Source organism: Mastigoproctus giganteus, chromosome 5, assembly GCF_048544385.1.
Source record: "Mastigoproctus giganteus isolate SK-2022 chromosome 5, ASM4854438v1, whole genome shotgun sequence".
Classification (NCBI taxonomy): Eukaryota; Metazoa; Arthropoda; class Arachnida; order Uropygi; family Thelyphonidae; genus Mastigoproctus; species Mastigoproctus giganteus.
Genome location: NC_143579.1, coordinates 182234759 through 182262618, shown reverse-complemented (window position 1 = coordinate 182262618; position 27860 = coordinate 182234759). Strand labels below are relative to the sequence as shown.

The following is a 27860-nucleotide window of genomic DNA, read 5'->3' as shown; positions in this document are numbered from 1 at the left end:
TTTTGTGAATAAACAAAACTTTCATTATTGATTGGAAGAACACCCTCTTCAATCCCATCAGTAAACCCTGCAAACTGGGTAACAGTGTGGTGTGATTTCATCTCACGTTATTATTGCCCCCCCCCTTTTTTTTTTGAATATGATAAATGAAAAGGTTACAACATAACTTTTTTGACTGATAAACTAGCTACTAGGCAATCTCCAATTAATGGGGCCAGTTGGTTCTAATAAGATGAGCAAGTCTCATACTGCCAGGGTGTCAATGGGTACTGTACAACTTTCTTCATACTACATTTTGCCAGTAATGGTATCTCCATTTCTTGGCCTCAGAGGTCCTCCAGACTTGTCAGCATGTGACTTTTTTTTATGGGGGTACTTAAAAAAACAGAAACATCATCCACACAATATTGAAGAGATGAAAGAAAGAAAGAATTTGTGAAGAAATTGCTGGAATTCCTTTGGAGATGTTATGCTGCATCATGCAAAACATGCATGGAAGAAGAAGAATGCCTGCACAGAGACAGAGGTCACCTCAAGGATACCATCTTCAAATAATAAATGGCATGCTTTGTACTTTAAGATGGCATATTTTTAATTTGGCAAATACAAATTCTTTATTTAATTGAGTTTTTAAAATCACCCATTTCCCCACATCACCAGTCACAACCAGGTGTTTACATTTTCACTTTTAAAAATATATATTATTTGTTATAATGTTAAAATAAAGAACATCATTACAGAGTGCATAATTTTAAATTATTAAAGTGCAGAATACAAACCATGCTCCCTTGTATATATTTTGGATATGCCAGCTCAAGGATCAAGGTAGGCAGTGTTGTTACAATAACCAGGGTATGTTATTAACTAAGACTTAAATAAATTACATAACTAGTTTAGGAAATGTTAACTGAGCTTTAATGTTAGATAAATGAAATAGAAAAAGCTTATGTAACACTTCAATAACACTCTAATGATGTCCTGGGTAACAGTAGTCCCGGGTTAAATTGTTATCTAGGTCAGTTTATACACTCAATGTGTGGTCTAAAATGAAAGGGATCTGCAGGTAGTAGTACAACCAAACATGAAGTTCCCTCACATTTCAGTATGGCTGCTAGGACAGTGTATGGAACTTTGTCAGATTAAAAATGTTACCTTGAATACATAAACAGTCTTGAAACATTATCTGAAGAAAGATATAGACTTGCTTTAAACTGTATAAAGAAGGGTAACAAGACTAGTTGTAGATGTAAAACGATACTTTTACACAAGAAGATTTTCTAAGTTTTGTAAACTTCAATGCTGGGAATTAGGAAATGTAAATAAATCTGATTGAGGTGATTAAAGCTTTATTGAGCAAACTAAATTTTCAGAACATATTTTCTCTTTCTGGGATGACACAAATAAGGAGATAGTTTGAAATTAAGGAAAGATAAATGCAAACTGAATACATGATAGTTTGAAATTAAGGAAAGATAAATGCAGACTGAATACATGATAGTTTGAAATTAAGGAAAGATAAATGTAGACTGAATACATGATAGTTTGAAATTAGGGAAAGATAACTGCAGATCAAATGCAAGAATACTTGCTTTTAATCACAGAAATGGAAGCTTTTGGACAAGCAGCTAACTAGCCTTGTAAAATCAAGGAGCCTATATAGATTTAAGGAGGGAGTGGATATATGAGGAGTGGCAATAAAGTTCCCAGACTGGTGCTGTTGCAGTCACTTTTGATCAGTTTGAAAATAAATGGAAGTGGCATACTGTAGTTCAAACTTCCTCCAACAGATGGTGGTACAGAGATTTTCCAGTATACTGACAGGTTGCAAGTAATAAACAATTTGTTTAGTAGCATTAAAATTCCATGTTAAGATTTTGCAGTGGAGCAATGAACAAATATAAAATTTTGCTTTAAACAGAGAAAATCTGCAACAGAAATGTTCAATGTGTTAAAAACTGTTTATGGTGCTGAAATGTTAAGTCATACCAGTGTGTTTGAATGGTATAAGTGGTTGAAAGACAGATGTGAGGATGTTTGCAATGACCAAAGAAGTGGGCATCTGTCAACCTCTCAAAATGAGGTCAGAGTTGCAAAATTTCAGGAAATTGTGACAAGAGATCATTGTTTGGCCCTCAGAATGATGGCTGATGAGTTGGATATGAATAAGGAGATGATTTGTCAAATTCTACGTGAAGATTTAGATAAAAGGAAGGTCTGCACAAAATGTGTGCCTCACAGATGAGCAGAAGCAACGAAAAGTGTCGTCATGCAAAGACTTCATCCAGACAATCCTAATTTCCTCAACTGTATTATCAAAGATGAGGTTTGGGTGTTTCAGTACTACCAAGCGAATGAAGCACCAGAGCATGAGTAGACTTCAAAATCATCACCAAATCAGAAGTCCAAAATCTAGACAATGCTTATCATGTTTTTTGACAAACACAGTGTGATTTACAAGGAAGGAGAGAAAATTAATGCTGCATTCTATATACAGGTGCTTTAAAGAATATTGAAGTGCATTTTCCAGGTGAGGCCACAATTTTGGGAAAAAGGCAGCTGGTTCTTGTTGCACGAGGATGGCTCCACCCATTCTGCATTTGTTGTGAAGACATTACTGATGAAACATCGCACAGTAGGGATCAATCATCCACCCTATTTTTCCAATCTAGCACCAGCAGACTTCTTCCTCTTTCCCAAGGTGAAAACTGCCCTCAAAGGAAAGAGATTTCAGTATGCTGAGGACAAAAAAAAATGTACCTGCCAAATTGAATGTCATCTCTTTGGATGCCTTCATTAATTCTTTTCAGAAATTTTTAGAATGGCGATATGTGCATTCAATCAGGTGGTGATTATATTGAATAAAAATAAAACCATTTTTGAGCTCCTTAAGTTCGTGTTTTTTTATTGCATTAGTCTGGGAACTTTATTGCCACACCTTGTATACTTAGAAGTAGACAAAATATTAAACCAAGTCTTATTTATAGTAGTTGCTAAATAAGCTTTGCTTCTTTGCATCATTCTGGAATTTTAATATTAAGGCTAAAGATATACTTACACTATGGTTGTGTCTCTGGATTACTTCTAGAAACAAAGTAGGTCTGTCTTGCATTGGCTTTGTGAAGATTTGAAGGAGATAGCCTTTGTCATCATAATCCACAAGAATCTTTAACTTCTGAAGCTATGAAAGATGAAAAATATTATATATCTGGAAATATTATATATCTATACTAAAATCAGGAAGTGAGTAAAAAGTGTGAGTATCTTAAAAAAAAACAGTAATCTCTAAAATCTCAATATTGATTTTGAATAAAATCTTTATATAAAATCAATATCAATTTTTTTCTTTTGTTAACTGTCTACCGTGACAAGTGGCACAACCACTTTTCACTTGGTTCGAGAGGTCCAGGTTTGAATCCCATCAGAGACTGAAAAAATTCATAAAGGACTCTTCGATAAAACTGTAGCCAGGTGGAAGGAGTAGGATTTTGAGTTTTACAGATGGTACAGCATGAAGAGTTAAACTGCACTGTAAAACCAACAACTTCTGTTCATTACTAGTTTAGATTGATTGAACCAACTGTACAAAACATGTTTAAAGCATTTCTAATATAACTAGTGAAGGACATGATGAAGATTGATTTAACTGGAACAATAAATACTACTGCACATGAAAATCAAATATAATTTTTGTCAATTGCTCTGGGGGGGGTTACATTAACAAACAAAATTTTGAATTTAGAGGGGGGGGGAAAGATAAATTTAGGAAAAGGCCATAGATTGCAACCTTATGGATCTTCATCAGTGGCTAAACAGTATTCTACAGGAAACAAGAATTGCATATTTTTTGTGCCTATGTATATATTACAGAAAATATGCAAGTCTATTTCCTTGAGACCAAGAGCATTCAATTTTTTTTGGCTAAATTCTAAAAAAAAAAAAAAATTATGAAGATTGGGGGGAAAACAGTTTCTTGCTACTAATTTATGCAATTGTCAAAATAGGATTTTATTTTTTTTTATCAATATTTAGACTTACGATTTAAGGTTTTCAATAATCAAATTCAGAAATCTTTCACTATTGTTATATGACACTAATAACATTTTTAAGTATTGAGGAATATAAATCAAAGGAAAGCAATACAGAAAAAGGAAATGACTTGAATATACAAAACATGATATATTCAAGTCAATGTGAAACTTGATACTTGCTTTTCACAAAGAAGATAGTCTATATCAGGGGTAATTGAAGATGTAGCAACTTGGAATGAACTCTCAAGACAGCATCAGTAATATAAGGGATCTTGTATTGAACACCTAATGTTCATCCTAGAAAACACTTGCTCACAGATATATGTACTGCTGAAGAGTAAACTCACGAAAAGACCATGATTAAAAATACAAGGGTATCTTTCTTTTGACACATATTCTTATAAAAGTCTGCCAAACTAACTTGAAACTGTTCTTTCATGCTTAAATTACATTGCATGTCAATTAGTAAAAAAATTCAGAGCTACAGGGCTCAATAACTTCCACGATTGTTTAATATATTAAAAAGTAAGAGATTACCTCAATCTTTTTCATGGAATGCTTCCAGTCAATTCTCTCCCATATGTGACAAATAAAATAAGATGAAAAAGGTGAAAAAAATGAATTAATGAATTCCCTCACTCATAGAGATATGACCAAATCCGATGCACAACGGAATAGAAAGCCGAGAGCCCCAACTCGACCCCGAAACACATCAAACCACCGCAGCAAGACCATGAGTGCGAGAAGACATTGTGTCAGAATGAATAGTTAAAACTATTTCTGATAATAAATAATTAAAATCACAATTAAAAAGATTAAAAACTATTAAAATTAAAGGGATTAAAAGTTACAATTTGGATGAATACTCAAATTAAACGCTGTGCATTTCATTTATACTTTTCTACTTTTTTATTCCCTAAAAACCAGCTAACAACAGCTCTGAAGGATTTCCATGCAGCCAATTCAGTGGCGTTAAGTTTAGTTTCAAAGATTTCATCCTTTAAAAGCCAGCTAATTTGTGAGCTTATGAATATACTCACCTTCAACTTTGCATTACAAATTTTTGGAAACTGGCTTTTTAAGTACTCGAAACCACTATTTTTGTCCAGAGCTTTTACAAAATTTTTCATGAGACCCAACTTAATGTGCAAAAGCAGAAGCAGCACCATTTCAGATGCATTTGATGTTGAGTTTCCCGGGAATGTATTCTTCTCTGATGGGTCAGTTCTTCACAATATAATGATGTTCTACTGCTCTATCCCTTTGCTGCTTGGACTACCCTGTAGTCCAAGCAGCAAAGCTAGTGCCATAACTAGGCAGGTGCACAGGCCCAGGACAAAGAGGGCCCTGAAATGGAACTGACAAAAAACAATTGTCAAATATAATAATATTTTCAAATTTTAAAATTCTATAATTCATTGAATGAACAAATAAAGCATTACAACGAAAAGATGTATCGATAGACCGTGCAACAAAATTAATTGATGGGCTATGTGGTACTTTACAAGGACTAAGACAAACAGGTTTCTAACAAAATTTCCTAGAAGCAAAAAATTTGACTGAAACAATGGATATAGAGATAAAGCTGTTCATGACTTTGGATTAATTGAGTCATATCCGAATATCAGTGTTGCTCTCCAAATATTTCTCACTCTTCCCGTTTCTACCTTCATGTGAGAGAAGTTTTAGCAAGTTAAAATTAATTAAGAATTATTTAAGATTGACTATCAGACAAGAACGATTATCTAATCTTTCCGTAATTTCGATTGAATATAATATCATTAAAGATATTAATTATGATGATGTAATCAATGAATTTTCTGAAATGAAAGCCAGAAAATTGCAATTAAAATAATTATTTTTATTTATAAATACATGTGAATGATCTTGTATATTTCTTGTGTACACAAAAATTATTTATAAACAATTGTTATATTGTATTTGTTTTATTATTATTTTTCCCAAAAAAAAAAAAAAATTAAGGGGCCCAAAACTAAAACCTTGCACAGGGTACATGAAAAGCTAGTTACAACACTGAGCAAAGTGATTACTTTTAAATCACCACAGATTTTCCAACAATATTTTTTATAGTTTAAGGCAATGATGACAATGACAAATTTAATAGCAATGATATGCTATCATAGGTTTCTTTCATAGCCACTGAGACCAATGATTGTGTAGCAAAACTGCTTTTAAATTGAGTTTAGAAGAATCAATGAATAATCTCCATTCTTCAGGATTGTGTTCAAACCCCTACTTCATCCATCAATCTGTTTAATTTTTGCAGACAAAAAGAGAACCTTCCATTTGATAATAACCCGCAAACTTTCCATTTCAGTTTCTAAACACAGAAATCCTCATGGTTTTTTCCAGCAAATTCCACTGTTGCAATCTAGATCCTAATAAGCTCAGCCTCTCATGTTGAAAGATTTAAATCCCAACCAAATCATTAAGTTCACTTTGCTCAATTAGGTATGGAGTTTTGTCATTTTCAGGATTGTAACTAGAATTGGCAAATGTTGGGGAGGGGGGGTTGGTGACTCTTGCTCTTCTTCCGGAATAGTGATTTCTTCACAACTAGGTGGAGGAATAGGGAGTTCCGGTGTGTGTGTGGCACTGGTCTTATTGCGGATGCAAGGTTGGGTCAACTATTTTTCCTTGAAAATCCCTTAGTATTTGTGAGGCAGAAATAACAATCTTCAAGGTGACTTGTTGGTTCTCGCCAGATCATCGGAACAGCAAAAGGCATTTTAGAATTGTTCACCTTCATCCATTCAGCCAGATTTACATAGCATGTTATACAGCACATATGCAGTGCCCACCTTTTATCCTGGTCACCCACATGACAACCAATATAAAAACAAGATTGTTTCACCTTGTCTGTGATTGACTGAAATTGAGACTTCACCGTAAATTGTCCACAAACATAGCAAAAACTGTTTGGTGAATTAACACACGCACGCACACTGTTTTTGCTCCATTTCACAAATTTTCAAAAGACCAAAATAGAACTTTAAAATACCACAACCTACCACTAGATCTTACAAATTGAAACTAATCCCAAAAATGTACATTTAAGGACTAAAGACAGCTTGTAAACAAGTTGTCTTTCACAGAGGAACCTGGCTGCCGAAAATATTGTAGAATCCAAATATGCTACCGCATAATTAAGATTATAGCAATATAACTCAGAGCGGCCACTCCTCATGGCCATAAAACTAGTATATCATTAAACAACACATATGTTTCTTCTGTTACAATAATTCAAAATGGGAAAGGTACAGAGTGCAATGTTGGATGATTTCATTGATTTTGAAGCCATTTTACATTTTTTAAAAACTATTTTTGCATTTTTCTGAAAAATGTGCCGTGATAGAAACTTTTTATTGTCATATTCATAATCACCACATACAAATTAACAAAAAAATGATTAGTTTCACCCATGTTAGCAAAACCTTGTTGATCAGTGTAATATATCCAACAATATTCCTGATGAAGATAAAGTACAGGAATACCTCGCATAGCGCGGTTTCAAACAGTGTGGGTTTTGCTATAGCACTGTTTACAAATTGAAAAAAAAATTAACTGCGTTACGCACCAATACATTTGATATGTATGTATGTATTATAATACCAGAACGTAGGCCAATGCATTATGGATTCAAGGCCATTCTGACTATTGTCAAAACTCCCATTATATACGGACTCTGCTAGCATTCATACATTAGTAAACACTCTAGATTCCGTGTGGTGAGGTGGTTGATTGTGCGTAAGCTGTACAAATATTTTTCGCTGTGTATTTTTATTAAAGGTTATTTTTTAAAAATGTTATACCTTTATATGCAAATACAAGTGGAAAGAAGAAATGTAATGCCGCTGAGTCTAGATCCAAACATCGAACGAGGTATGAAAGTAAGGCAGGCGTTGCAAAATGACATTCGATGTTATAAAGAGATGTATGCATATAAAAAGAAGAAAAAAAACTGTGCAAACTAAGCTGATCAGTTATTTTTCAAAATAAAAATACAGTACATACATACTTCACTTATATTTTTTTGGTATGTACATACTGCAATAAAAATCTTTTGTACTGTACTTACTAGTATTTTTCATTTTTATCATTTTAATTTCTTTCTTTGCAAGAACTTCGTGTCCATCAATTTATAGTAAATAAACACCTATATATTTTTGCAACTCGACCCATATAATCAAATTGTCGAAAAGCATTACATTAAAATACATACTAATAATACCTCGATCAGCGCGGTTTCGCATAGCGCGGTATTATTTTGGCATGAATTAACCGCGCTATGCGAGGTATTCCTGCATTCATCATTATTATTATTATTACTAGCCATATAGTGCAAGGAAGCCTGAGGCTTAGCTATTATATTGAAATTTTCATTATGTAATTATTTGTAAATATTATACAGTGCAATTCTAAAAGAATGATACACTTTCATATGAATGATGTTTATTAAAGTAACCAGTGAGCCCACAATCATGTAACATGCACAAATCATTAGAAAATCTCGAAGTTTCATACCTTAAAGTTATGAACTTTCAATGTGATACTCCATGTCACACAGTACACGTCAATCAATAATCAAATTCCTGCCATACTTTCTCCAACATGTCCCTGTTTAAGGCTGTTACTGCTGCAATGATCTGTTGTCTTAATTCTGAATATCATGCAGCAGGGGTGGTCTACAGATGGTATACTTCATATACCCCCCCCATAAAGAAAGAAGAGACCTGGGAGGCAAATTACAGGACATGTCAGTAGCCCAGTCCAATGTGGAAGAGTGTGGAAGAATATCATTGAGATAATGGTGGACTTCACACTGGAAATGCAGAGCACCATCCTGATGGAAAACAGCCAAGCCTTTCTCAACTGAATGAAAAGCCAGTGTACAGTACATCGATTTCTGTGAACTTCACTGGAAGCTTATCAAATTTGGTCAATATTCTCTTCTGATAGACAAAGATGACCAGCACTTTTCCTTTTGCAGATACAACTGTCTTCTTCAAATTGCTTATACCAACAATAAATATTGCTTTGCTGTTGGATCAATTCCAAAATGTGTATATGGAACATCCATTGCACCACTGTCACACAGTTTGTATTTGCAAACTGTAGGATGGCTTTTATTGTGGAGTCACCATTTTCATAACAATATCATCCCTGGAGGCAAAAGAGTGAAATACTTTCCCACATCAATTTTAATCAATCTTTAAGAGTTTTTTAATGATTGGTGTGTTTTATATGATTATAGGCTTGCTGATTACTTCACAATATAAACATATAAAAGTGCATCTCTTTTTTTTTTTTTTTAATTAAAATTCACCCTGAAATATTTTAATCTTATCTCATATAAAGTAAGCAATAGAACTATACTTACAACATTCATATCTTCTTCTATTTTAATTTTGGCATCTCTCAGATTTTCCCTAAGGGTCTGATAATATGTATCTGGAACTGTCAGAAATTCCATTCCTCTTGCTCTAAGGTTTTTGATCTATGTGAAAAAATGAAAAATGCTGTTACATGGTACTTTTTTAATGTAAGAGATTCCCTCAGATCGGAGTTGATGTGCACTGTTGTTGTTGTTATGTAGGTCTACAAAATCACAAGGGATTTTCTGTTTATTTTTATTTATCAATTATTTATTTTATTTTAGAATATATATTTTCTTCATTAGTCAGCTATTACAAAATACTTATGTTATATGCTTCCCAATGCCCAAGACCATTTTGTTAACTTTATAAATTCATTTCACAAACATGCATAGCCTCAAATCTAAACTGGATGGTATCCATTTCTATCTACAGCAGGCCCTCGTTATAACGCGGTTCGCTTTACGCTGATTTGCTATAACGCTGCTTTTATATTATAACCCGTATCTGACTATAACGCTGTCACAGATCACTATAACGCTCTTTTACAGATTACATTTTTGACATATTTAACGATATCGTTTCATTTGATGGAGTCGATAGCTTGAAAATGAATAGCAAAACAGGATTAAAACGTTTCCCATGCTGACTTGAGAAATTTTCCCATGCTCAGTGAAATTTAATTGCAGTAAGTGACTTGTTACGTAGTTCTGAGATCAACATTTTAAGAAATGATCAAATATATTGCTTGTAATATTTGCGTTATATGCATTTATCCGAAGTCTAGTCATCACTCAGTACAGTATTAGACATCGTGCGTAACGGAAAGTTTACTTGAACATTGTATCATAATTAATTCAACCAACGCAGTTACATTTTCGAAGAGCTAATAATGACCGATAGGAATGAAAAAGCAACAACGTCTGGGCGCAGTAAGAAGACTATAAATGTAAGAAAAAGCCTGAATTTGAAAATTAAATTAGACGTTTTGAAGTGAATCGATTCCTGTCAACGACAAGCGGATGTGTGCCATAATTTAGGACTTGCAACTTTAACTGTAAGAACAATTATAAAAAAAAAAAATAAAGAATTAATTTTAGCAGCGGGAAAGATAGCTGTTCCACTGCAAGCAACTAGGGCTAGGCCGACTATTAGGATTGAAATGGAAAGACTTTAATTTTATTGAAGATAATATTCCAATGCAGAATTCAGTTAAGTTAAATATTAAAAAAAAAAAAAAAAAAGAGAGAGAAAGAGATTAGCCGATATGATGATCTGAAGAAAACTCGCCTAAAAAAAAAAAAAATGTAGAACCATTTAAAACTGGTAAGGGCTGGTAGAATAGATTTAAAATCCAGGGAGAAGCCTAGTGCAGATCAAGGAGCCGAAACTTTCAAAAAAGAACTTGTTAAAATTATTGAAGAGGGGTATTATGTGTTATACTTCTCAACAAGTTTTTAACATAGATGAAGCATGACTTTTGTGGAAACAAATGCCTAAAAGAAGTTTCATATTGAAAGAAGAAAAAACATGCCAAGTTTCAAAGCGGCAAAGGATCAGTTGACTTTATTGTTGGGTGGTAATTAAACTGCAGGCCATTTAAAATTAATACCCCTTTTAGTTTATTTGGAAGAGGGCCAAAGTTCAACTCAAAATCCACACATTTTTCACAATTAAATTCATCCATTAAATTAAATCAATTAAATTCATTATTTTACTTCGAATTTTAAGTATACTTTTGATACGCAAGTAGTTACCACATAATTATACGTATGTAATGCAGAATATTTGAATATTAAATATTTTGACCGACATTTGTGCATCTTTTCATTACTATTTATTATTGATTAGGAAATACCTATGACACCGATCCCCAGCTCATAAATACATATGTTACCTTATGGGAAAGCGGCGCTCGCTTAGCGCTGATTCACTTAGCGCTCTGTTTTTCCGGAACGAATGATCAGCGTTAAGTGGGGGGTCACCTGTACAGTCTTCTAAACTCCACTTCCTTTTTCTGTGAAAATCTGAGCCGTCAAATAATTTGACCACCTTTCAACTCATTTTGTTTTAGTTGTTAGTTTTGTGGTGCATTAAGATCTTAGGCGATACTGCACCATCATCTCATTTTTCCTAATTACTTGCTCTATGATTCCTTGTGCTGATGTTAGCTCCAATATTCTTTGTCAAATTTCCAAATCTGGAATCTCTTCTCTTTTGATTTTATTGGGCTAAAACCTCTTTACCTGATTATGCCATATCCAGTTACTGGTTCAGTTGTTCCCCAAACTCAACACATTCACAACTTTGACTTTCTTTCTTTGGAACTCGAATGCATATAACAATTGGATATCAAAATATCCAGCTTCATTTATTACCTGTACTAAAGTTTGCAATATTTGAGCATTTTGGCCCTTTGCCAAAGCTAATGGCTGCAACTTCTGTTTATCCATACCACTACAGTGGTTAAATCTAATGACACTTTTGCATTCTCATCTAGAAATAAGCCTATTAGCATACCACTTTTCTTCTAACTTTTTTATTGATGACCTTGGTAAATCTCCTAGCATCCTCATCACATTCAGTTCACCATGGTACCATACTGATCAATTCTTCCAGCCAAGCAGCAACATTAGTCCCCAGGGGCTCACATCTGGTGAGTGTGGCCTTGGCACACCCAGGGCACTGAGCTCTGTATCATCATTCTTCTCTTCCTTGGTGATTCCTTTCTAATTCTGATTCTTGTTCTCTCTCTCTCTCTCTCTCTCTCTCTCTCTCTCAGGGTAACTCAGAAATTGTTTTTTTGGTTGGTGCAGCAAAAGCCTCAGGCTTCCTTGCACCATATAGCTAATGATAATGATAATTAGCAAAATAGCCCTCCAGATTGCATTTCTTGTTTTTAAAGCTTGTGCTCCAAAGTTATGTTGTTGCTTCTGCATCAAATTTGCTCATTTCCAGCAAATTCCTAAAAAAGTGATCTTCCTCTGCCTTTCCATTTATCATACTTACTGCATTTAACTTTCCACAGTAATGGAGAACTCAAACTCTTATATTATCTTGATATCTTCAATTTGATTTATTATCGCTAATGTTGATTCTGTTAATACTGATCCACTTGCTTGATTTTAGGCCAAATTCTATGGAAAAGTGTGGATAAACCTAAGCAGTTGTTGTCAACTGCTTGAGTTTAATACATTTCCAAGGCCTTCAATCATGTTTGGCAGGATTTCATCTTATGGGCTCTCATCAAATTTTTGCAATTGTGAAGCCATTTTTCTCTTTGATTGCTGATGCATGTGTAAGTACCTGGCTTTCTGTGTTCTAATTTCTAAACTGGAGTTGCCCAAGGTTCTGTTCTTCTACTTATTCTTTTCCTCTTGTATATTAATGGTCTTTTCCTATTGACCCAAAATCCTATCCATAATTTTACTGTCAAACTGGAAAGGAATTACAGTGTGGTGTACTACATCCCCTTTCCAATTTGAACCTCTTGATTATACATACCTTCAAATCCTTCTGAAACCCAATTCTGTTGTATTTCTCAGAAAAAAGCCTACTGCTTCCATGTTCATCTTCAATATTAACTTAGATTTCTAGACAAGAATTCATCTCTTTATGTGGGATAAACCTGTCTTCTAACCTTTCTTGGCACAAGCATATCACAAATAATGTTTCTGCTGCATTTAAAATTCTGGTTTTCTTTGGCATTAACTATTAATACCAAAGAAATTGATTTTTTATTTAAAGAAATGATTTGGTTACAATTTAAATTATAATATATCTAAGTTACCACTCTTATACCACATGGAGTTTTTAATATATTTTATTTAGGTGCTACCTAAACTAATACATCAAGTATCTTGCCAATACCCATCATCAGACCTTGCTGTTGGGAGACAAAAATAACTTATATATATCTTTTTTTTTTTTTTTTTTTTTTTTGACATTGAGCAGATCAAAATAACAATCAACTAAGATATATTTACATATGATCAATTCTAATTTACAGAAAATAGATGAAAAGTTCTAAGTTACAATAACAAATTAGCAATTAGCATATCTAAGTTATGATTACGATCTAGAGGAACAATTCTGTGTTACAGTTATGTTACAATGAGCTATTTTCAGTTGCATTACGGTTAACCTATTTTAAATTAAATAAATAAACTTCTTACCTGCTGATCGAATCCTCCTGCCGAACGCTCAAACCTAGATAGGTAAGAGGCTCAGTCAGGGCTCTGCTGTAGTCAACTTTCTCTTCCCGATCATCTTGTGAGATACATGATGACTCTATGATTAAAGCCGGCCCCTTTCAAAACAGGCCATGTGGTAGGCAATGGCATACCACCATATTATCTGATGCCACAGAGACCACAACAAAAACTACTGTTAAACAGATCCCAGATGCCACTGTGTGCCCTGCAAAATTAAATTTAAGAAAGAAGAGGGTAAATGGGGCCAAATGGAATGTAAAAAGTTTAAAAGAAGGCAAGATGGATATGGTCATTAATGAAATGGATAGGTATAAAATTGACATTTTAGGAGTAACTGAAGTCATGTGGACAGGACAAGGTCATTTCAAAACTGGAAATGGGTTTTTGGTTGTGTTTTCTGGAAGTGGCCAAGTAAAAGAACACGGTGTCACTGTCATTTTGAATAAGGAATGTTCAAGGTTTCTTCTTGGATACAATCCTATTAATAGTAGAATGATGACGGTTAGACTTCAGAGCCAGTCACTAAATCTCACAGTTTTAGTTGCATATGCACCGACATCAACATCCACAGACAAAGATATGGACGTTTATTATGAAAATCTCCAGTCAGCTCTTGATCTTGTCCCAAAAAAGGATGTTTTGATACTCATGGGTGATTTTAATGCAAAAGTAGGCAAGACGGTTTCTTCTAGACGGGAATGTGGTAGGTTTGGCCTTGGCACTAGAAATGAGCAGGGTGAAAGTTTAATTGAATTTTTTTCTCATCTGAATAGTCTTGTCATATGTAACACCTGCTTTCAGCAGCACCCGAGAAGCCTCTACACATGGAAATCTCCTGATCATAAAACAAGGAATCAGATTGATTATATCCTTATGCAGCAAACGTGGCATTCCAGTGTAATCACAGCAAAAAAAACACTTCTTGGGGAAGATTGTGGCAGTAATCATCAACTACTCAACATTGTTCTCAAGCTGAAGCTGAAAAAGATCATGAATAAGGGTTCCCTAGACGATTGGATGTAGAAACTATTCCAAACAATTACATGCTTGAAACAGGCAATAGTTTTCCAGCTCTATTAGAACTAGATGACAATATGCTGCCTGAGGAAATGTGGGAAATTACAAAAAGGATTATTAAGGATTCAGCAAATAGACACATTAGAGAAAGGTCAAAGATCAGGAAGCCTTGGATTACAGAAGTCACTTTTAAATTTATTGAACAGAGAAGAACTGCAAAAGCCCAGGGTGTACAAGGAAACGAAGAGTATCAGGAACTAAGCAAAGTCATCAAGCACTGTTTAAGCCAGGACAAACAGAATTATATCGATCGAAAGTGTAAAGAAATAAAATACTACAACAAACGAAACAACACTAAAAAGATGTATGATGTAACTAAGTCCTTAAGACAAAAGTTCCAACCAACACTGAATTACATTAAGTGTTGGTTGGACAAGTACAGGTCACTGTTGAAAAAAAGCCGTGAATTAGGGTTGAATTTGAAAGTGTCTGCAATTCTGCAAAGACACGATAGGAGGGAGTATATGATGAGAGCCTTGTCGATCATTTCGGCCCTGGAAAGATTGTGAAAAGGCTCAAGGGGTAGAATTTTTTTCAGCCTGGTCCGTACTTGTTAACAGGAGAGACTGCTTCTACAGGGATTGGATACACTTAAATAGAAGGGGTGCAAGAATATTTGCTGATGCTCTCGAGGCAGTGTTAAGTGGGTCGGAAAACTGCTAGCTTGGGGGGATACAAGGACTAATAGATTAACAGTAGCCACTGGCAGAGGTGAAAGTGATTCTTGCACTGCTTCTATTGAAATTAGCAGAAGCCTGGAAAACAAGATGCAGGATATTTCAGAGACTGCTGGGAGTCACTGCGGTACAAGTAAACACATGAGTTGTGTTAGGGTAGCTAAGAATAGGAACAGGTGCATATATACTTGAATGTAAACCAATGCTAGGAGTTTGGTAAATAAATTTGATGAATTTGAGTTATTGCTCCAAGCATCAAAGGCGGATATTGTTGGGATATCAGAGACATAGTGTCACACACATATAATGAATGCAGAACTGGAATTTGGAGAGTACAACATCTACAGAAAGGATAGACAGGATAGGAAGGGAGGAGGGGTTATGCTATTAGTTAAGAAACACATAAAATCCAAGGAAGTGAAGCCAATCGACATTGCTGGACACTGCAGTGTCGAGTCAGTTTGGTGTGACATAAGCATTGGGAGATCAAAATTGAGAGTAGGAGTGTGCTATAGGCCTAATGACTCTGATGAGTATAATAAGAAACTGTACAGGGAAATAGAGTAGGCCAGTAAATCAGAGAGTCTTATAATGGGGGATTTTGATTTCCCAATATTGACTGGAATTTGTGGGTTGGTCACTCACATACTAGCAAGGCTTTTGTGGATTTATTGGATGATTGTTTTCTACATCAACATGTTTGGGAGGCAACTAGATGGGGTAATACTCTTGATTTGATTATCAGTAGTGATTCTTCATGCATTAAGAATCTGGAAATAAAGGAACCACTAGGTGGCAGTGATCACAGTGTGCTGAAGTGGGATTTACTCAAAGAGGTAACTACAATAAGGGGTAAAGGGAAGGGTTACTGCTTTCATAAAGGCGACTACGATGGCCTGAGACAGTATTTAAATTCTATACAGAGGGACCAACCGATGATGTTACCAAAAGCAAATTCAAAATGGGAAGCATTCAAAGAACTTATCTTGGAAGCTAATAGGCTTTACATACCAACTAAGAAATATTGTTCAAGATTTAGGCCCAAATGGATGTCAGATGAACTAATGAGACATATGGCAGAGAAGAAAAATGCATGGGATACATATAAATTAACATGTCACACAGAAGCCTATGATAGATATAAGTTGATCTTTACAAAGGAGATTAATCATGCAAAGGCAGATTACGAGAAATCTTTGGCAAGGGATGCAAAGAGTTCTTTACTTATGTAAACTCTAGAAGGAAAGGGTTGAATCGGATTGGTCCACTTGATATCGATGGTTCGACTGTTGATGATCCTGCTCAGGTAGCTAACAAACTAAATGAATATTTTACATCGATATTCACACACGAGGAGTTATTCAGCGAGAGGAATGCCAGAGGTGTATTCAACTCTATCAGTAAGCTAGATAATCTTCTAATAACTGAGTAAAGTGGAGGAGAAATTGTTGAAGATAAACACAAGAAAGGCACCTGGGGGTGGATGAGATCTATCCAGTTATATTAAAGGAGGTAGCAAAGGAAGTAAGCAAACCCTTAGCCATAATTATGAGAGCTTCCTTGGACTCAGGGGAGGTACCCATAGACAGGAGATGTGCAAATGTGACCCCAATTCACAAAGGAGGATTAAAGGCTAACACAAGTAATTATAGACCTGTGAGTTTAACTTCTGTTCCAGGAAAATGAATAGGGGCACTGGTTAAAGAAGCACTGCAGGATCATCTAGACAACACTTCAGTTATAGCTCGGACACAGCATGGTTTTGTTAAGGGAAAGTCTTGCCTGACCAATCTGATTGGATACTATGATGCAGTCACAAAAGAACTGGATGCAGGGAATAACTTTGATATTATATACTTGCATCTTAGAAAGGCTTTTGATACTGTTGCACATGGAAGACTGCTGCACAAATTGGAGCAATGTGGCATTTGAGGCAAATTGCTGCTCTGAATAAAGGGGGTGGTTAAGGGGGAGAAGACAGAGTGGTAATCAATGGACACTGCTCATTGTGGACTAATGTTATTAGTGGAGTCCCTCAGGGTTCAGTGTTGGGTCCATTATTGTTTTCTGTATTTATAAATAATATTGATGATGGTATATCAAGCCTAATGTCCAAGTCTGCAGACGATACAAAGGTTGGCAGGGGTGTTACTGATGCTATGCTGCTACAGGATCTGGAAAGGTTGAGCAGATGGGCTGAGAGGTGGCAAATGAAGTTTAACATTGACAAATGTAAAGTACTACATATGGGGAAACAGCAACCCCAGAGGCAACGTATCAACTCTGTGGTACTACACTGACAGTGGTAGAGAATGAAAAGACCTGGGGATAATTGTGCAGGCAGATATGAAGTTCACTGAGCAGTGCAGACGGGTTGCAAGAGTAGTTCATGGTGTCTTGTCAATGATATACAAGAATTTTTCTAACAGGGATAAGGAGGTGATTCCCTTGTATAAGGGAATGGTCAGGCCACACCTTGAGTACTGTATACAGGTCTGGAGGCCTCATTTCAAGAAGGATGTAGAAGAAGAAGAGTTCATATAGTTAGCCAATAGGTCTGAGCATCCAGCAGGAGGATTCAGCCAGCAGATAAGAAGTTTATTTATTTAATTAAAAATACGTTAACCGTAATGCAACTGAAAATAGCTCATTGTAACATAACTGTAACACAAAATTGTTCCTCTAGATCGTAATCATAACTTAGATATGCTTATTGCTAATTTGTTATTATAAACCTAGAACTTTTCATCTATTTTCTGTAAATTAGAATTGATCATATGTAAATACATCTTAGTTGATTGTTATTTGGATCTGCTCAATGTAAAAAATATAAGTTAGTTTTGTCTCCCAACAGCAAAGTTTGATGATGGGTATTGGAAAGAAACCTGAAACATTACTCAATGTATATTTGTTTAGGTAACACCTAAATAAAATATATTAAAAACTCCACATGGTATTAGAGTGGTAATTTAGATTTATTATAATTTAAATGGATAGAAACCATGTAACATCCTTCCCTAACCATATTTAGTTACAAATCAAATCATTTGTTCTAAATAGCTGCTTACTTTGTATAAATCACAAATCTGCCATGGCATGGAATATCATCCCCATATCTGGGATGGCATCCACTCCTCCTTCCCTCAGAGCCTCACTTAATACTCGTAGACTTCCAACAGAGCAGTCTGGTTAGTTAATTATCCATCTCTTACAAACTGACTCCATTTCTGTATCTCACAGACATTTAATTTCTGCTGGATGCCTTTTCTACAAATATTTCCAAGGGCTTTATACATATTATATACAGTATATAAATTGTACATTCTGAATTGGCATCTGTAATTCTATTCCTTCAAATAGAAAATAGAAGGAATGTCAGATGACACATGTCGACGATGCCACCTGGCCTCAGAAACGATCCAACACATCACTGCGGGGTGCAAGGTGATCACCCAGACTGAGTACTCTCATAGACACGAGCCAGGATAATACATCAGAAGCTAGCGAGGAAATACCAGTTGACCAAAGAAAGTGTACCATACTACAAGTACAAACCCCAGGCAGTACTAGAGACCCGAACCCACAAGCTGTACTGGGATTGTGCCATAATAACGAATAAGACCATCCCGCACAACAGACCGGACATAACCCTTGTGGACAAGATGGAAAAGGCTACCTACCTGATCGACGTAGTGGTGCCAAACACTAGCAATGTCCAGAAAACCCACAAGGAAAAAATTAGGAAGTACACAAACCTGAGACACGAAATCAAGGAGATGTGGCATATACAAGAAGTATCAACCATCCCAATCATTGTGTCAACCACCGGTATGGTACCAAAGACTCTATATAGCAGCCTAACAGCAATAGGTCTCCCAGAGAACACCTATAAGGAACTCCAGAAAGTCACAATCCTGAACACCTGTAGGACAGTCAGAGATTTCCTCGACCGACAGTAACACCAAACATTACAACCACCCTGTGTACTTGGTAGCAGTATCTGTCATGGAGTGGAACCCCCCAATCAGGGAGAAATAATATAAGAGCAACAATAATAATAATGCCCTAACCTCCAAATTCCCCAGACATCAATTCCATCAAGCATCTGTGGTTTGTATTGGAACAGTAACCCCGATCTGCAGCATCTCAACCATGGACCTAACAGGAGTTAAAGAATCTGCTGGTTACATGTTGGTACCAGATACCACAAGACACATTTAGAAATCTTGTAGTGTCCATGTTTCACTGGGTACAAGCTGCTTTGGCTGCACGTGGAGGACCAACATCATATTAGGTAGGTGGTCATAACATTTTGCTCATCGGTGTAGTTCTCTGTAGCATCCAGTCACAAAAGCTAGAAACTTCAAGAGAAATATATTTAGTTTTCATTTATGATGTCGTTTATTTTCCTGTTGTAATAAATTTTGAATACGCAGCAATGTAACATTATCATTCGGTGAAACAATATCTGGTATTGGTACAGATTTCTGTCATTAATGACTAAGGAATTTTGGACATAAACAAAGCCATTAATATTAGAAAAACATATGGCATATATTTAGGAATTGTTTAATACTTTTTTAGAATATGAGTATATTACAGAAGCAAAAACAATGTAAATTATTAATCATTCTACTCAAACTTGCAGTGGTAAACAAATAGATATACTTACTGCATTAATAATATCATCAGTGTTGAGGGCAATGTGCTGAATACCTGGGCCACCATAATAATCCACATATTCCTGATGAAAATAAACGTATCAGTACTAGAACAATTACAATTCACCGAACATTATTTTTTCTAAGTGCATAATTTTTTAGTTCATATGATTATCACTTATAAGTGCAAGTTTTATTGAAGCTTTTGTAGTACAAATCAATTGTTTAATATTTCATTATCTTTAGTGGAGTTAACATGGCATTATTTAGCTAAACATTTAGTTAAAATTTTAACTAATAATTATGGTTAAACATTTGAAATATCAAAATAACTTACCTTATGTATATTTATAAATATGGATCCTTATTATTCATATTTAAAATTAGTTTTATTATAAGTAAGTAATAATTAAAAGCCATAAATAAAATATCACTTCATTCCCCTCACACTTAATCCCCATTGCAAGTCACGACAGAACCACACATTAATCTCTAGAGGTGCTTATAAAAAAATGCAGAAAGAAAAGAGAAACGTATGTTATTATGGAAGAGTAAGAAAATAAGAAAGACTTTTACGAACTGTAGATAATGGCTTATGTTCTAGGACTGACATCACTAAACAGTTCAGAATTCCTAAGAGTATATTCTGACACCGTTCTGAAAAATCAAAAAAAATTTGATTTTTCAGAATGGTGCCCTGGGTAGGATCAGAGCACAAAAGGTGAAGTATCTGGATTTGAAACGGTATTCTTAGAATGGCTAATGATGATGCATGCAAAAAACATTACTACAGATGAAAATTTTTTAAAAACTAAGGCTGAATTGTTTGAGCATCAGATAAATATTGAGCATTAAGTCTTCTGGATGGCTCCAGAAATTCAAGATTTGTTGTGGACTATCTTTCAAAAATAGTGTATTGCACAAGTTCAGCCATCAACACTGATGTTACAAAGGAACAGAAGGAGAATTGCTTAAAAAATGGTTTTACTGATGACACAACCAGAATTACATCTTCAGTGCTGAAGAAACTGGACTTATTTTTACTTTACTTTGCTACTGGATAAAATGCTTACATTTAAAGGTGAGAAATCTTTAAATGTTCTCCTAACAGCAAACCTTTCTTAATCATCAGGAAATCTCAGAGGCCCTGACTGCTTTAAAGGTTTGCAGACATTGCCTACTATGTATTGAGGTTTGCTTGACATAATAAATCTAAGAAGAATGGATCAGAGATTTGTATTGCAAGATGAGCAGGGAAAATTAAAAAAATTTGCATATATATGCATCTTCCTCATTGTCAAGTGAATAGTCTACATGTAATCACTGTTGAGTACCTGCCAACTAATATGACATCCATTCTTCACATATTTGATTGTAGTATAATCCAGTACTATAAAAAAAGTGTCGAAGAATGCTATTAAACAAAACTGTGCTGTGACTCAAAAACAAAACACAATGTGAAATAGATGTGCTGGAGGCAATGTATTTATGTGTTCAACATAGGATGAGGTCGATGAAAGAATGATCTCCAAATGCTTCAGATATGCTGGATTTTGTCTCCTTGAATGATGCAATGAAAGAAGCTTTGCACACTTCTTCCTCCATTAATCACAAAAAACAGTCGTCCAATAATAGTGAAAAAAATTGGGGAATATGCATCATCAACAAAACTTAGAGAGAGACTATGCTGAAGTGGATGCAGGCATTACATTTTTCAGGATATGCATAAATAAAGAGGAACTCATTGCAGCTGTAATGGAACCTGAAATTTGTAGTCACGAAGTGGAACCTACTGTGGTTGAACAAGAAGTTTCGTTGAAAGACATTGATCAAGGATTAGAACTTGTATATATGGGCACCAGCAGGATATTTTGAAAGGTAGTGCAAAAAAAAAAAAAAAAAAAAAAAAAACAATACAGTAGAACGTTGATTAACTGAACCACTGCTTCACCAAAAAAAAAAAAAAAAAAATTCCAGTAATTACTTTTAGTGCACTGGTTGTTATGCTGAAATATTACTCCTGCCGCTTGATGTATTCGTTTCCGATTATTTATTTGAATATATGTGCAGTATAGCATAGAAGTAGTCTTAATTTGTCATTACAGGAGTTAAAAATCGATTGTTGGCTTTCTACTGTGTGGACCCAGGATAGTCTCTAGTGATTTGTTGCATCATTGTCTGTTATACTGTTATACGTTGTGAGTATGGTGGGGCGGTTAGCTTTCACTCAGTCTGCTGCGAGCCACTGCAGTGCGAGGTTATTTCAGGAATTTTGTTTCTAATCCCTCATTGTTTGAATTTTTGTTCATGGCTATTTCAAAGTGAAATATTGTGTCATTTTGCTTTTTAATTTTAATAATGCTGCCCCTTTGTGTTAATAATGGCATCAACAGGCAAAAGAAACTGCAATATGCTGTTAATAGCATATTTCGGTTTCTTTTGCAATATGCTGTCAACAGAAAACAAGATAACAATTATTAATAGACTGGAAAAGGGTGAAACCGGTGTATCACTTGCTAAGATTTTTAACATTGGTAAAGCAACCCAGGGACTCACATCTGGTGAGTATGGGCTTGGAACATCCAGGATCCTGAACTCTATATCATCATTCTCCTCTTTCTTGGTGATTCCTCTCTCTCTCGGGGTTACTTGGAAATTTCTTTTGGCTGGTGCAGCATAAGCCTCTAGCTTCCTTGCACTATATGGCTAATAATAATAATAAAAGAGCAGAAAAAAATGAAATTTTGAAGTTTACTTCAAAGTTTAACAATGAACATGGCTCTAAGAAAAGGAAAACTATGAAAAAAGCTAGTGATGAGAAATTAGAAGACTGTTTATTTATGATTTCTACACCTCTCTGGACCTCTGTTATGCGAAAAAGCATTACAATTGAATCAAAATTTTAAAAGCCCATCTGAATTTAAAGGGAGTACAGGATGGCTGAAAATTTTCAAATCTCACCTTGAAATTCAAGGAGAAGCTTTATCAGGTGATGTCCTGGAAACAGAAGCTTTTAGCATTAGTAGAGTCATTTGATGCAAGAAAGCAAGCTTATGCAGCATCAGCCAAAAAAAAAAAATAATATAAAATAAAATAAATAAATAAATAAAAAATAAATAAATAACCACTTCCACTTCACCCCTCTGTTTGTTCGAAATACCTGTCCAGCTGAGCCTTAAACTTATTTAGGCTATCAACTTCCACGACAAGGGATGGAAGTCTGTTCCACCAACCAACCACCCCGCTGGCTAAAGGCAAATTTCCGCACGTCTATCCTACATCTGTCTTTCCTCAATCTGAATTTATGCCCTCTCAGGTGCATAAATTCTGAGCAAGAGGGAGAATCCCATCAGCATTGAGCATGCTCAAACCATTCAAGGCTTTATACACCTCTATCAGATATCACCTCGCTGGTGCCTAGTCTCCAGACACTGTAATTTGCAAAACGTAAGCTTTTCTTCGTAAGAGCACCCCTTTGTTCCATTCACTAATCTTGTTGCCCTTCTCTGTACTCGTTCCAGCATCTCTACATCCTTCTTGAAATGAGGCCTCCAGACCTGTGTACAGTACTCTAGGTGTGGCCTGACCATTGCCTTATACAAGGGAATAATCACCTCCTTATCCCTGCTAGAAAAATTCCTATATATCATTGACAATACACCATGAGCTACTCTTGCAGCCCGTCTGCACTGCTCAGAGAACTTCATATACACAACCTGCACAACCACCCCCAGGTCCTTTTTAAAGAGTCTTTTATGAAAATGACGGAGAAAGAGGGTTTTCCAAGGACGACGTTTATAATGCAGATGAAACTGGTCTTAATTGGAAGTCACTCCCTCATAAATCATTTGCATCATGAAGCAAAATGGCTGCTCCTCGTTTCAAAGCTAACAAACAGCATTTTACAGTTATGGTGTGTGCAAATGAAAGTGGACAGCATGTTTTACCATTGTTGGTGATTGGGAAATCCAAGATGTTTTAAAGGTGTAAAGTGCCTACCAGTATGATATAAAGGACAGAAAAACACTTGGATGAATTCCAACGTTTTTTTTGGATTCGTTTAGCCAAGATTTTATTCCAAGTGTGAAGAGGCATCGAGAAAATGAGGGTAAAGCTGGTAAAGTTTTGTTTATTACTGATAAAGAATCATCCCACCCTCCTCTTGAAAAAATGAATTCAATTGACGAGAACTTCATTGTCAGGTTTTTACCACCAAGTGTTACAGCCCTGCTGCAGCCAATGGATCAAGGTGTTGTAGAGAAACTAAAAACGACATACAAAAAACAAGTCTTGTGTTGCTTGCTGCTACCAGAAGGAGATGAAGAAGGCGTGGTTGAGTTTTCAAAGAAGAGCAACATTAAGGATTGTTGCTACATGTTAACAGATGCCTGGAACATGCTGTCAGAAAGAAATCTGAAAAAGGCATGACAAACTTTGGGGTGCTGCCAAAAAGACGGCCACACTTGCAAAATTTGAATGTAGATGAGATTATAACTTTATTTCAAGGGATACCCAGGTTTTCCAAGTGCGGGCAAGATGTTGCAGAGGTATGGTTAAACAACGATGCTGATGATCCTGTTTATCCATATTTTAATCGAAGAAGAAATTGTTGTATTAGTTCAGGATGAAGAATGTGCTGACTTTAACCAAGGTGATTCTGATGACAAAGAAGAAGAGGGAGCGGGCCTTCACTGGCTAGAAACTGCAATGGCATGGTGTGAGCAACTGTCTGAATGCAGTTTTACAGAAATATTACTATTAAAGACGATGAGAGACCTTGCCATTAAAAAAAGACAATCTCACACGGTTCAAAGAAAAATTCAAGATTACATATTTTAAAAAATAAAACTTTCCCAAGATTCATTATACTCTTATTTATGTGTATTTCTGTTTATAAAAAGTGTGATTTATAGTTGAAACCAGGTAAAACAATTAGGTAAGTTCAAAATAAATGTAATATATATAATATACATAATTTCTTCAAAACGTTTTGGTTATTATTTACAAAACATTTCCTAAATCAATTATTTTTTATAATACTTCATATTCCAGAATACAGTAGCAATAAACTTACGTACAATAATTTAATTGTAAGCCTAATTACTTTTTTTTATAAACTGGGTGATTAACTGAATCAACCTTACTCATAATTGGTTCTGATAATCGAAATTCTACTATATTACATTGGGTTCACCTGGTAAGTTATTACATATACTCACGTGTATTGTGTCTTTAAATTGCATGTGTTCTCTAGTCGATTTTCCTGTTTTGCTGGATGAAAAATCCTTACTATCTACACCTGAGACTGACTAACTCAGTTCCTTGTATCAATGACGGGTATTGTCACCATCCTCCCCACTTGGTGTGGGGAAGACGGTGACAATACCCATCATTGATACAAGGAACCCCACTTGGTGTGGGGAGGATGGTGACAATACCCGTCATTGATGTGGGGAGGACGGTGACAATACCCGTCATTGATACAAGGAACTGAGTTAGTCAGTCTCAGGTGTAGATAGTAAGGATTTTTCATCCAGCAAAACAGGAAAATCGACTAGAGAACACACGCAATTTAAAGACACAATACACGTGAGTATATGTAATAACTTACCAGGTGAACCCAATGTAATATAGTCGAATTTTTGATTCTACACGTGCAGACTGAATGGTAGTGCATGTGGGAATAAATGGTTTGTTCAACAAAATTTCGAATACATGTGATATCTTAATTAAGTCAAGTTTGACTGATTTACATGTACAGCTGAGCCAACATTTCGTGATTGGTGGGAGAAAGTACTACACAGACTGAACGCATTTGGGCATTTGTCATTTGTATGGACTTTATCAAATGGCCACCTGGGCTCTCACCCATATGCCATTGTGCTCATCTTCAACTGCAAAATAACCTTTATTGGTTAGTCTAAATTCACACAATAAAAGAAATAACTTTGGAAGCAATGACCTTTGGCCTCACGGCAGTGACGGCATCTCCCACCCACCACAAGGAGGTAGGTGGCCCCATCCAGGAAACCTTATTCCAATAATCAACAACCCTTTTATCAACAAAAAATACCACTTACTTTGGTATATGGAGCAACAACATTTTGCAATCAGTGGGAAAAAGTACTGTGCAGACTGTGAGCACGTTCGGGCAGAGTGAAAAACAAAAATGTGCAAAAATTCATCATTGACAATGAAGATTTTGCAAACGTACTATATCAAACTATATTCGCAGAGAAGCCGAGAAGATCGCAATTTTTATTTAAAGATAATGATAAAATGAATGGGGTCTAATTCTGTTTTGCAAGAGTTATTTTAATTTTGTTTTATTTTAATTACTATTTTAGGTTTTTTTTGTAGAATTTGTATTGTTTGAATGTTTCAATAAATTAATGAGAACATTAAAAATTGTTTATTACTTTCTGCACCCAAAGGTAGTGCAAAGTGGTGCATTTGCACCATGCTTGTATGCACCATACAAGCCGGCGTCCATGCTTGTGTGTTTTTTTTTAATTTTTTTTAAGTGCAGTCTAAGTGCGAAAGTGAATTAATAGCTATATTAATTCACTATATTAATAGCATAATTCTCTTTTAAAATATGCATTATATATATATATATATATATATATATATCTATATATCAAAACCAGAAGCCGAAACTATGGAAAAATGCTTAGATACCTGTAAAATAAAAATAATTAGCATTAGTAAAGGCACATGATGCAAGAAAGCATGCTTATATAGCATCAGCAAAAAAAAAATAATAATAATAAATAAACAATTATGTAACAGGTACATAAAGGTTTTTAGTGCAGAAAAAAACGACTTTATTGCAGGAACTCATTATGAAACTGGCACGGTAAAATAAATAAAAAAAAAGTACTGCTGCATTATTTTCATTAAAAAAATAATTTCAGTACAATGAATGGAATTTTTTATTGTACTAGTATACAATGAAATAATTTGTATAAAATATATTATAATAACACTAAAATTATTGGTCTATGGTAACTGAAATAAGATGTATAATTTTGACACTCAAATAATTTTAATTTCCGAGTGAATATTCCATCAATTTTCATTCCATTACGTGTAGTATTTACTAAAGTATTTGACTTAATATCTAAATTGAAGACATCTTTCATAAATTTACAAAACTTCTTTCCAGCCTCAGAATTTAATTCTAGATTGAAATCACCAGCGAGAACTATAGCTATACGATCCAGTGGTTCTTCCAATAATTTTGCACCTTCAATGGAATATGGCATCAAATTCTTGTTTATGAATTTTTGAATTATATCTAATGACATCCCTGGAGTGATGTATACGGCAACGATGAAAATAGATTCACTATTGAATTTGCACAAAGATCCAAAAATGTCTCCAATTTCATCTGATATTGCTGTCGCATTGCTACTATTATGTTGTGCAAAGATATGTGATGTACCGATGATAGTTGAACCATCAAGTTGATATATCACAACACCATCACTACGAACATCCGACCTTTTAAATTGAGTCACACATTGGAATGGTTTAAGTAATATATGTTCATCATTATCCAACCACGTTTTGCTTAATTAATATCAATATTTTGGAATGCTGTAAGACTGTACAAACATGGGCCCATAAACTTTGTATGTTCATTGACGATATAGATATACCACTTTGCATGAAATTTTGCAGTTCATCCTGTAGAGACGGTAGCTTATTATTTTTCAAGCGATCTAGTTCAGCAAGAAGTTCTATTACTAGTAGCTTTGCCGTAGTAAAATCGTCATGGGGATTTGTAATATATAAACCTTGC

At 35.1% G+C, this 27860-nt stretch overlaps 1 protein-coding gene across 3 annotated transcripts in view; it reads right to left on the bottom strand.

Annotated features, from left to right (window-relative positions):
• Positions 1-27860, bottom strand: part of Hpd (4-hydroxyphenylpyruvate dioxygenase) — a 226831-nt gene that overhangs the window by 23853 nt on the left and 175118 nt on the right. For all 3 annotated transcript variants that reach the window (XM_090373561.1, XM_090373562.1, XM_090373563.1), the window contains 3 exons: positions 20065-20136; positions 9430-9546; positions 3056-3178 (listed from right to left, as the gene is read on the bottom strand). In XM_090373561.1, the coding sequence (XP_090229687.1) occupies positions 3056-3178; positions 9430-9546; positions 20065-20136 (312 nt within the window). The remainder of the gene's footprint in view (positions 1-3055; positions 3179-9429; positions 9547-20064; positions 20137-27860) is intronic.